Consider the following 12,410-nt stretch of genomic DNA (forward strand, 5'->3'; position numbering starts at 1 on the left):
GGGCATCTCCACTCATTAAGACGGGCATAAATCTTTCAGAATTGCGTATGAATACATAACACTTCCCATTAACATTTTTAGAAATTAGGGTTCACATAATTCCTTGATTAAGCAGGAACTCTTTTATTACATAATTCTGCTTCTTTCCACTGATAATGTGTCTCCCCCAAATGGAAAGTCCTTGGTGGAAATCCCTGTTGTCGTTGTCCCGGCTTTTAAGGCAGGCCCTCATCACCATTCCGCACCGAGGTCCTGTAGGTCCCCCCTCTGACCTTCACTCTGCCTCACTGTCCACTCCTGGGGGGAAGTACAGCTTTAGCACCTGCACCACGGTCTCATCATCTTCAGAACAGCACCGGGAGGTGCACTAGCTTCCCTCCCAGCACCCCATGTCATACATGATAGAACAAAGGCACAGGTGTCATCTGACCTGCTCAGAGTCACAGTCTGAAGGGAACCGAGCTGGGATTTGAACTTGGACTGGTTCAACTCTAAAGAAAATATTCTTCTGATATTGCTGAAAGGGATGGAGGACAAAGTGGTGTTTACAGAGCTGCTACTATGTGCCAGGTACTGCATGGGGTGCTGTGCATTTCCAGTCATTTTATAGGCATGTTATAATATTTTAATTTTATAATAATATTTTCCTTCCCATAGCATGTATCAGGAACTTGAGGCTAATGGATGTGGAGCGATTCCTCCAGGGTTAAACAGTGACGAGTGAAGCCAGGATTCAAGTTCGCTTTGTGAGACTCCATGCACTGTGCTCTTCAAGCGAGAGCCTCAGCTTTAGCTCCTGAGAAGTTCTCATCCATGCAGCCAGGGGTCGCTGTGGAGTGCAGCCTGGCACAGGCAAACTAATTTAGAGGCAGCCTGTGGATTTGAGGAAATCTGTGCACACCTTCAAAATGGGTTTATGACACTCTGCTTCCCTGACCCACAGGACATTGGGAAGACCAACTTCAGAACTAACTAAAGAAACTATGTATCTCCCCCCCAACTCAAGGACTCTGAAACCTGTGTGAACCTACAGTTGTGCCAAGTTGCCCAGTCAAGGAGGTCCAAGTGTGAACCAGAACCCCATGTGTGAGCCTCTGCATCATAGTAAATTCTAGCTCATTTTAAAGGTTAAAACCCAGCTGTCATAGACATAAGTGAAGATATGTCAAGGATTTTTTTTTTTCCAAGTCACCAAGAAATGAGGGAATCAGTAATGTGTTAAGACCAATTCAAAGGAGATTTTGTAGATCAGAAAGCAAGCAAGCAGGAGTGCTTACGTAAATTATCTAAAAGATGCAGACAGGCCATAAAATGTAATATTTGGCATTATCTTCTTTGAATCAATCATATCTCTCCTGGACAAAATTCACTTGCTCAGCTATCAGTTTTCCACAAGTTAACTTTTATCCACGCAGAGTCTTAAAGTAGCATCCTCACTAGGAAGTCGGCTGGAGGTGCAGATACACCTGTAGAATCAGAGGGTTCCTGGAAGGATTTTGGCACTCCACTGAAAGAACTCCAAATAATGTCTCTGCCAACTTCCAGTATTTTCTTGGAAAATGGCAAAAATTTCAATCGTTTTCCATCCTAAGCATTTCTTCTGCTCACGGTGTGTAGGGCAGGGACAGCTCTGCTCCACAATTCTCTGCTGGAGCATGCTCTTCTCCTAGTGAGTGTCTGGGCTCCCAGAAAAGCAAGCACAAAGGTGTGATCCTGTCCCTGCTGAGGCCTGGATGCCCATCTTCACTTCTGCCCTTGTTCCACTGACCCAAGCAAGTCATGAGAACAAACCCGATATTAGAGGAAAGAAAAGTCAGTCCCCTAAGGATCAAAGGGGACTGAATATTTGCTGATCAGTCATTATACTCCTGATTTTCCATTTATGTCAGGTTGTGCTAAAGATGCAAAAAATCAGACAGAAAATCACTATGCAAACCTAGAGGAACAAGCCTCTTGAAATCGAGTATCTTGATGCAGAGACCCTGTTGTGACAACGTACCCCTATATGGTTGGCCAGCCAAGGTCGCGTTTGTGATGAACATACTCTGGTGCTTTGTTTCAGGCTGGAGTCTTCCAGTGTGGGGGCACTTCCACGGGGCTTCTTTACTTTCACCTGGAGTACAATGGGTGCTGGCCATTACATGTCAGTTAAAAAATGTTTCTTAAACAGAGCACACCTTGCTCTCTGGGTTTGCAGAATTATGTTTGAGGATAGAGTGACAGTATGCTCACCCTGGACATTGACTCTACTAGGAGGATTTGAGAAAAATTTTAAATTAAAATAACCATGATAGCAGTTTTTATGCAGACCACACTTGGAATATTTTAAGGAATTATTTAAATATTGTTGTTTTATTTTTATTCTTTCCACAAATAATCAACAGTAAAAACACATTGTGGTCAACAACCAAAGAGGAAGAATGAGAAGGTCTGGTACGTGCTAATAACCACTTGGGGCATCACCCACAGGAAGCTTGGGACCAGGGTAGGGAGCACCATCCATGAGGTGCTCAGTCAGCAGGGCTGACTGAGGCCTGGGTAACAGGAACAGATAGGGGAACACTGCTTCCCAGAATGTGGGGGTCCAGTGAGTTCTTCCTCTTTCTTCATCATCCCTGCCACTACCATTTATGAACTGCTCCCTCTTGTGGTGGGTGCTGTGAATAGCACTCTGAATAAACTGACCTGTGGGTTACCTCCCTGGTCCCCCAAATACCAGGTTTGAAAACACCAGCCCAGGGATTTTCTTTCACTCATGAAGCCTATATGGGTGGCCTCGGAAAATTTAAAAATTATAACCTATTTAAAAGGGAGCCCTGACTAAAGATCAAAGGATCTTTGCTGCTCTTCACTTGAGGAAAGAAAGATCTTTCTTTTTCTTCATCAATTTGTAGCATCAAAAGAAAAGTCAAGACAACTCAATTCTGAATAATTCAATATCATCTATGGGTTAAATTATCTTGTCTTTCAATAATCTTCTGAAGAAGTTATTATTATGGAGATAACATGTATTACAAAGATAATGATGACGGACAATGAAATTCAGAGATCAATGATGGGTCAGACCCCAAGAAGTGGCCGAGGACTCAGTTATGATGGAAAAATAACAACTCAGGTATCTATAAATAGCTGTGAACTTCATCACACCCTGCAGGAGGCAGGTGCACTCACCTTCATTTTGCAGACCTGGAAACTGAAGGAGGGAGTGGACACAGCCTCCCTGAGCCACTTAGAAAGTTCCAAGACTGGGGTTGCAACCTAAGTCTTTGAACACTAAAATACCTATGCTCTTGCTGGCCTCCCAGGAAACAACTGAATTTTAGCATCTTTTGAGATTTTCATGTTACCTGAGGAAAATGTTGATCTCAGCATGAAGAATTTTCCAATAGTTAATACATTATCTTCTGGGAATTGGAGGAGAATCTGGCTTTGAACCACTGCTCAGCCATTGTTCTTGGGTTCTGGGCAAACCACATACCTTCCCGTAAGTACAGTGGTGTAATACCTGCTTCACTGGACAGTTGTGACGACTAAATGAGGTGGAGGAGGAAAGCTGCTTAGCACAGGCCTGGCCAGAGTAAGTGGTGAGTGTACTGGTTATTTGACAATGGGATATTGGGAGAGGCAAACCCCAGTCTTGGAGCTCCCACTGCAGGAGCTCTTCAAGCAAAAACCAGAGGACATGGCTGTAGATTGAACTAGGTTAACGTCTTGCAGGCTGGCTTCAGACCCCTCCGTAGAGTGGGAAATCACTGCAGTGAGTTCCTGCTATGGGCTGGTCTGTGAACCTCCCAATCCATATGTAAAACTGTGAAGCCCCAGGACCTCATAATTTTTCTGTATTTGTAGAGAGGGCCAAATGAGTCAAAATGAGCCCAAGTCTGCCCTAATCCAGTCTGACTGGTGTCCTCACAAGAGGAGGAGATATGGACACATATAGAAACACCAGGGGCACACACACAGAGGCAGGAGCATGTGAGCATGAGAGGAGAAGGCAGCCATCTGTAAGCCCAGGAGAGAGGCCTCAGGAGGAGCCAGCCCTGCCGAGTGGTCTCAGACCTCCAGCCTCTGAACAGTGAGAAGATCAGTTGTGCTATCTAAGCCCATCTGTGGAATTTTGTTATGGCAGAACAAGAAAACCAATAAAATTAGTTTAGAATAAGCATTTTATAAAATATGGCATAGAAAATGTCATTTCAGTTAAATGTATATTATGTTATACAGACTGGGTTTTGATATGAAATAGGGGCCACTGTCATGAAAGGTGGATCAATATCGGACTTGTGCAAAATTCTCTTCTAAATTGGATGTAATCATGGTAATTAGTATGGTAATATTCACATTATTTAATATGTATTAAGAGTCTTCATTTGTTCAAGTTTGATAGATGTTGACTCGCTCATCCTGACACATCCCTTCAAGGTATTGGACCTCCTCTACAGGTAAGGCTGAGTCTGGTTATTTAGCCTGACAAGGGCCAAACGCTTGGCATTTTTCAGGGACAGAGTTCCTACCCAGAGCAGGTTGTCTCCAAAGCCTGAGTTCTTTGTCTCTGCTCAGTGTCATTGTGTAGCTATCCACAGTCCCCTCCCAGCTCCCCAGCACCCAAGCACCAGCTTCCCCTCTGCAAAGAATTCTGAGAGGGTGTAAGGGCCTTGAATTCAATAGGATCTGCACAGGTGCTTGGCTAAGGGCACAGTGGTTAAGTGGAGGTGAGAATGGGTGTGCTCCAGGGGGCCTGGTGCTTTTCTTCTTGTCACCAAGGTAAGGGAGCACTGTGGCATCTGAGGGGCCAGGTAATGAGGCACGGTAGTCTGCTGTCTGGAGAGACAGCCCCGCAGGCACAGAGGGTGGTGAGAAAAAGGCGCCTGATGCTCCTGGTGAGCAGATGCCGCGGAGAGTGGCCTTGCCGGTGTTGTTCATCCCTCTTGCACAAACAGACTGAGCCAGACCCTCATGAGCACAGGTTCCTGCGTTCATTAGTGGGGACTGGCAGTGGGTAATTGGAATATGTGAATGGCATGGGCAAACAGGGTGTTTTAACAATCAAGAACCCGAGGAGGAGAAGCTTAATTTGGTAAAAAGAAGGGAACAGACTGCCCAGGGAGCCAATTACTGGAGCCAAAGGAGAAAAGTTCAGCTTAGCATGAGCCCACAGGTGGGAAGCAGGGAGGCTGGGACCCTGGGTGGGTTTGCTTCTGCTTCTAAAATGCCAAGTGACCCTTAACCCAGCCCTGCCTTTGTTCAGGTACCAATGTTTGCTGACAGCCTCCCTGAATACCTGCTGCAGGATCCTCCTCTCCAGGATCCTACCCCTTTCCTCAGATAGACTTTGCCTTGGAATTGCTCACACTGACTTAGTTTCCCCCACTCCAACCTGTCCTCTGCCATTGCAAAGCCCTTTCTACAATCACGCAGGATCACATCAGTCTGTGTTTAAGCAGCTCCTGGTCCCCAAGCTCACAGCCCGGCACATGAGCACACCTGCCCTGAGAGTCCTCTGCCTGCATCATGATGGCCTCCAGCCTCCTTGGCCACTTGCTCTGCAAACCCCACGCGGTGTGCACCCAAGCCTTTGCCTGTGCTGAAACTTCCACTTGGCCCAGAATCCTCAGGAAGTAATCTGCGGTTAAAAGCATAGACTGCAGGTAGACAACCTGAACCCAATCCTGGGACTGTCATGTCTTAGCTGTGTAACCTTAGGTGGGGTACTTAACCTCACAAGTATCATTTCCATAATGGTTAATGTAAAGCTCAGAACCATAATGCTTATCTCCTAACTTTTTTCACAATGATTTAAGAGATCTATAAAATACTTGGCCCAGACCCATATACATATTAAGTGCTTATACAGTAAGCACTTAATAAATGTTAGGATGATAATGAAGATGAAGATGATCAGCATCTATTGTGAGCCGGGTCATTGGAAAGCAATGATGACACAGAAGACTAAATTGTTTTGCATTTGTTCACCTCATCTTTGCAACTAAATATGGACTTAATTTTCTTTTTTTCCCTTCTGTTGCCCAGAGATGGAGAGTAATGAATGAAAACAGGCAATCAGTAAATGCTCACTAGCAGGATGAAAGCATGAATTCACTCAATGGATGGATCTGATAGTTTACCTAACAAGTATTTAAAAGAAAAAACAAAAGACAAAAGTGACATTAAAAACATACAAAATGAAGGGTTAGAATAAAAATTTGCAATTGAAGTCAGGGGAAAGAACACTTTTCTTGCTTGACAATAATCTGCATGGAGTCCTTTAGTGTCTGTTCTCTGGAGCAAAGGCGAGGTCTGTGGGCTCAGATCGTCTTCCTTCCCCATGGCGGCTGACTCCAGCTGCCTTCCGCAATGCTGAGCCCAGATGTCTTGGAGAACATGCTAAACAGGCACAGTGCATCACAGGCTGCGCTGCGAGGCTCCTCGACACGGACCTAGCACGGATGCTCAGATCTACATGAGGCAGCCAGGGAAGGGAACTCGTCCCATCACACAGATGAGGAGACTAAGCTGGGAGACTAATCCAGTGACTTGTCCAAATTCACAGAGCTGGGACTATCTAAGTATGACAACTTACACAGCCCTGCTCTGCTGAGTGACCATGAAGGATGTCCTGTTGCCTCTTCTCATTCACTCCCAGGGAGCTTCTCGCCTGGCAGGGAGCATGTGTTCCTCTGCCCTAACAGGGAATGATATACACTCCAGGGAAAGGGGGACGGAGCTAGGCTGCAGGAAGTGAGGGGACAGTCATTTGAAAACTTGATGAAGTGGGTGTTTCAGAATAAAAAAGTACCTGCCTGGGAGTCTTGGGATCCTTTCCAGACAATTTCTCTTATCCTGGGTTCTTATTAGACTCCAAATTAGAGATTGCTTTCAAACCAGCAGGGGGTGCTCTCCCCAGTGAGGTTACAAAGAAGGACTTGTGTGGCTGGTTCCTCCTGGAGGTGGACTAATACCTAGGTACAGAGCAAACATTCTGGAGAGAAGATAGTTGGTCAGTCGTAGTTTTATGTGGAATCCTTTGCTGGTGAAAAGGTGCTCCTAAGTGCATGGGTGATGGTGTTGGCAGAGGGTCATAGGCAGGGGGGAATAATTCTGTAGGGAGGACATGTGTCTGTCCTCTAGTCCCACCCATGACTGGAAGGTCCAGTGTTACCAACCTGCCACAGGTGGCTGCTGTCCTCCAGGGAAGGAGCCCTCCCAGGGCTCAGCATTATCTCTGTCATTTGCAGGTCAGATATGCTGCTCTTGTGTCACCAGCAGCCACCACACTGGGTATTCCTGAACAACAGGATGACAAATTATCACATTGCCTTGTTGAAGGTTTGTATCCCATCATTCCTCCACAGCTTTGCATTTCTTATGCAACAAATAATGCAAGTAAAATTTAAAACAGTCTGCAACAATGATTTAATGTACTCTGGGAACGGGATGAGAGGGCCAGCAGGGTCATCATTCTGTATGTCCATGAGCCGGAGACTCGGCCCTGCTCCCTGGACTGTAGTCATAATGACCATCGCCAGAGCATTGTCTCATCAGAGAGGCTTGGACCTTGCAAGACAGGACTTACAGAGGCAGAAAATGAGGCTCAGTGTCACTGGGGCACTGTCCTCAGGAGGGATTAAGGTTACTCTCATGGGACCCAGCTTGACTCTCTCTAGAGGGTTTTCTTAAAAGAGCAAATCTGGCCCCTCCTCACTCTCTGGCTTCCTGTCTTATTATGTAGTCTTCCCTTGTGAGGACATCTACCATAACGTGACCTAGCCGAGAGGTCCCTCACCAGAAACTGAATAGATGAGTCTATCCTATCTTGGACTTTTAGTCTCCAAGAATGTGAGCTAAATAAATTTATTTTCTTTATATATCCCCAACCTATTTTGTTAATAGCAACTGAAAACAGACTGATACAAAAATAAAGGAATGGAGAAGAGGAAGCAAGTGGCTGAGTTTTTGATGTCACATATTAACCTGGGACTCAAAACCAGAAGAGATGCCCTGCTGTTTGAACTCTAGTTCCCAGCCTGGTCCTTGCTGATACTGTCATCTACTCTGTTCTTGGTACTGTGTCCAGCTGGCTCTCAGGGATTTTAGGTTCAGAGAAGATTCCTTCCAATAGGATACAGGTTATTGGGTTTCCTTTAGCTGGAATTTGTACTCTGGAGTGTTGTGATTACATAGTCCCTCAAATGATACTCAATGTATACTCTGTCTTTCATGCCATTTCAAGATCCTCTTTTAGAAACCTGAACAATGCTCTCCATTGGATTATAAAATCACTGGAATAAATCAATTTCCCAGACCAAAGTACCTGGCAGTTTCCCTATTATTGGATTTAATTAGATCAGAGTTTTGAATTGATATTGAGGTTACCTCATCCTTCAGAAGCATGAAGCCAGCTCTGTACTTTATCCTAGAACATTAATATGTGACGGTCTGTGGCTCCCATCAAAACAATCCAAACTGTCACTTCAGCAGTCTGGACTTTTGATTAATTGCACACTAATAAATTTTCATGTCTTTTTCCCATATGATCCTAGAGTCATGTGTCTGTTTATTCACTGAGGTTTTCTGGAGTATTATCAAAACGTTCTTATTACAAGAAGTTGCAAGAAGTCCTGAGACCTGCTAAGAATAAAGACTTTCACCATAGTAAACAAAGCAAAATGAAATTTCATCTACAAACACACATTGAGCACGTCATCTCATCTCGTGTGTCGGACACTGTGCTGGGGGCTTGGTTCTCTCCACTGGCTCTCCTTTTGCCTCTGCTGCTGTGAAGGCTTGGCTCTCAATGTCCCCCCAAAGTCCCCACGCTAAAAGGTGGTAACCAGCTTGCAGCACTGATTTGGTGGAGTCTTCAGGATGTGGGTCCTAGCAGAAGGAAGTTAGGTCATTGGGGGTTCCCTGGAAGGGGACATGGGGACCTCAGCCCCTCTTTTCTTTCTCTCTCTGCCCCGGCATCACATTCCAGCCGCCAATAAGTGAGGGCTTTGCTCCACCACGCTGCCATGATGTTCTGCTTCACACAGGCCGCCCCTGCAAAAGAGCCAAGGGATCATGAATTGAAACTTCTGAAACTATGAGTCTGAATAAATCTTTCCTTCTTTTAAGTTGATTATCTCAGGTACTTTGTCACAGGGACAGAAAGCTGACTAACACAGCTGTAAATAAGTACTGAGAGCACAGGGAGCGTGTGTGTATTCTGGTTCCTCTCCCTCTTCTTCTAAGGCCACCAATATTCAATCAGGGGTCCTGCCTGGATGTAATCCTACTCTCCTCCCAAAGCTGCACCTATAAACAGCATAGTTGAATTAAGTGTCCAGCCTTAATACTACAGTGGGATGGAATTTCTACCGATGACCCCTTGGGTGTGTTTGGTGTGTTGTAGGTGTCAGGATCAACATGTGGGCAGGAGCAAGCTTGGGGCTGCTCAGCTCGCATTTCAAGGTTTTCTAACCCAGGCAATTCCCTCTCCCTGGGCTCTTCCTCCTTTCCAATTTGCGCCCACTGGCTACTTATTACTGTGGATCGTTAATCTATTCATAAACAGGTATGCAGGGCCTACTGTGCATGGAACACAGGGCTGGTCACATTTCCATGTGCTCCTCCTTGAAGCCTCACAAAACCCATACCGCAGCCCAGGAATCGACGAATAATCTTTCTCCGTTGGAGGACAGTCATGTTCCTACTTTATATTAGATTCTTCTATTAAGTCAGTTTCTGGGCAAATATTATTCTGTTGCAACAAGCAGTGTATTTTTGTGCCAATACTACTGTCTTAATGATCTCAGTTTTATGGCTTAACTTCTTTTGGAAATTCTTTTCTTCTTGGAGACTTCTGAGGTTCGTCTTTTGGCAGTCCTATACAGGTGGTGGTCCTGTGTCCCCTTCCCCTACACTCCTCACCCTCCCCTACTCTTCTCTTTGCTCCTTGGCCAGCTCCTCCAGGAAGACCTTCTGATTGTTCTTTTCTTGGAACAAGGGCTAAGACCTTGTCCTTGCTCGCAGCCCTCCCTTCCCCTCCAGCCAGCAGTTATGAGGGAGGAGTAAAGGAGGTAACCAAGGAGCCCCTTGGTCAGCAGGAATGGAGGGTTTCTCTACCCTTGGGATGATGTGAAAAGTGCAGGTGCTCCTTGACCTCTACCAAGGGCTGATGAGAGCTCTGCAGCCACTGATTGTCCTTGGCCCCCTCTGAGCTCCACAAGCCCCAGAGTGCATCCCCTGTGCCCCACACCTTTGCCCCCTGCCTTTGCCATTTGTGTCTCACCTCAAAATGTGGCCTCTTCAATGAGGCTAAGGATCAGCCAACCTGAAGCAGGTCTCGTAATCACTCTAGTATGAACTTCCATTTTTTTTTTTTTTTTTGCATAGAATTTACCGGTACTGGGGAATATTCTGTTCATGTTACATTTTACATTAAGGTCTTCTAACTGTCCCTAGACCTGAAACTAAAAGCAGGGACCTCCTAATCCTGGACAAGGAGCAGTGCCCTTTTGCCAGACAAATTCATTCATGTGGGTTTAGTGATTCATTGAATGAGCTGAAATTCTGGCAGAGGGACTGATTCACCTGCAGCACAAGTTAGAGGCAAGGCGAAGGAAGAAACTAGGCTTCCAATTCTCGGTGTTCTATTCTTCAGACCTCAGCCCATCCACCAGGGAGGGTGCTATTTAAAGACTGGGAGAGGAGACTAGAGCAGTGTCCACCATGAACCCTGAGCCACTGGGAATAGGAAACCCCCAGCGTTGCTACCATAGAGCAGGTGGGTTAACACTTGTGCTCTCGGCCTTGGCCAACTCAGCAACTTGAATTTTACCTCCAAAGATAAGAAGAAAGAGTGGAAGGTGGGAGTAAACGTAAAGCTACAGCCTCCCGGCAAACGCAGAGAGGGAGACCCCTTCCCAATCCCTGCTCCTTTCCCCTTTTCTCTCTACATGCCCTGCCCCAGGGAAGCCCCAACGCCCACGGGAGCGCAAGGAGCCAGGCGCCGCGGCCGCAGAGCGCACGGCCTGGCATCATCCAGAGCGAGGGCCCAGGAGATCGCGGGTCCCCAAGGCGCTCAGGGGTGGGGGACGGTGGCTAGGGCGGGGCGTCGCCGGGGCTCCTGCCGCGACGGGGCGGGACAATGGGGCCCCACCCCGGCGAGGGAGGGAGGCGGGAGCGAGGCAGGGAAGGAGGCCGGCGGCGTGCGCTCGGCCCGCGGCGCGCTCTCTGCCGCTGCTGCTGCTGCTGCTGCTGCGGGGCTGGGCTGGAGCAGGCGGGGAGGGGCGCGGGTGGGAGCGCGGAGGAGGGAGGAGGCGGTGGCGGCGGCGCGTGTGGCAGGCGGGCGGGAGGGCGGGCGGCTGGCACCGGGCTTGTAAATAAACTGCGATGCTGTCTCGGGCTCGCCGGCTTGGGTGCCGCCGCCGCCGCCGCCGCCCCGGAGCGCCGGTGCCAGGCTCCCGCCGCCGCGCGCCCTAGCGCCTCCGCGTCCGCATCGCGCGCCTTCGCCGGCTCCCCGCAGCATCCGGCCCGCGCCCCTGGGGTCCCGCTACTGACCCGCTCGGGATGTGACCTTCTGACCCCCCACCCGGCCTCCCGTGTCCCCCGGGGGGCCTCCCTTTGCCTGCTTTTGGGGGGGTGGGTGGGGAGGGGCGCGCGGATCATGGCATTGGAGTTCCTGGGCTTGCAGCTGCCGCCGCCGCCTCGTCCACGCAACCCGAGCGCCCCTTCTTCCCCAAGCAGCAGCGGAGAAGGCGAAGCGGCCGGCGGGGGCGAGGCAGATGGGGCTCAAGGCGCGCAGGGCGGCGGGGGCGGCTGGCGGCGGCGGCGACGGGGGCGGCGGAGGCGGCGGGGCCGCTAACCCAGCCGGAGGGGACGCGGCGGCCGCCGGCGACGAGGAGCGGAAAGTGGGGCTGGTGCCCGGAGACGTGGAGCAAGTCACCTTGGCGCTTGGAGCCGGAGCTGACAAAGACGGGACTCTGCTACTAGAGGGCGGTGGCCGCGACGAGGGGCTGCGGAGGACCCCGCAGGGCATTGGGCTCCTGGCCAAGACCCCGCTGAGCCGCCCGGTCAAAAGGAACAACGCCAAGTACCGGCGCATCCAAACTTTGATCTACGACGCCCTCGAGAGACCGCGGGGCTGGGCGCTGCTCTACCACGCGCTGGTGTGAGTACCCGGCCGCTCGGGCGCCCCTCGGCGGCGGCGCATGTTGGGGTTCGGGTGGGCCTGGAACTGAGGAAGTCTCTGGGGCTTTAACACCTAGAGGTGCTCTCCCGCTGAATGAGGGCCTGCCTGCCCTGGGTGCGAGTTTGTTGTGCCTGTCTGTGTGTCTGTGAGCCGCTTTCCCGGTGTTGGACACCAGGGCTCCGAGGAACCAAGCGTGGCTCCCCAGCCAATTTGGAGATAGGACTGGCGTGTGTGCGCG

The 12,410-nt window shown here is 49.0% G+C and overlaps 1 protein-coding gene across 1 annotated transcript in view; it reads left to right on the top strand.

Annotated features, from left to right (window-relative positions):
* Nucleotides 1–11,765: 11,765 nt before the first annotated feature.
* Nucleotides 11,766–12,410, top strand: part of Kcnq3 (potassium voltage-gated channel subfamily Q member 3) — a 291,536-nt gene continuing 290,891 nt past the window's right edge. Inside the window, 1 exon segment of the mRNA XM_046449139.2 lies at nucleotides 11,766–12,151. Coding sequence (XP_046305095.1) covers nucleotides 11,766–12,151 — 386 coding nt within the window.

The sequence above is a fragment of the Marmota monax genome, unplaced genomic scaffold, assembly GCF_021218885.2.
Source record: "Marmota monax isolate L192 unplaced genomic scaffold, Marmota_monax_Labrador192_F-V1.1 WCK01_AAM20220418_F8-fsc00073, whole genome shotgun sequence".
In the NCBI taxonomy this organism is placed as follows: domain Eukaryota; kingdom Metazoa; phylum Chordata; class Mammalia; order Rodentia; family Sciuridae; genus Marmota; species Marmota monax.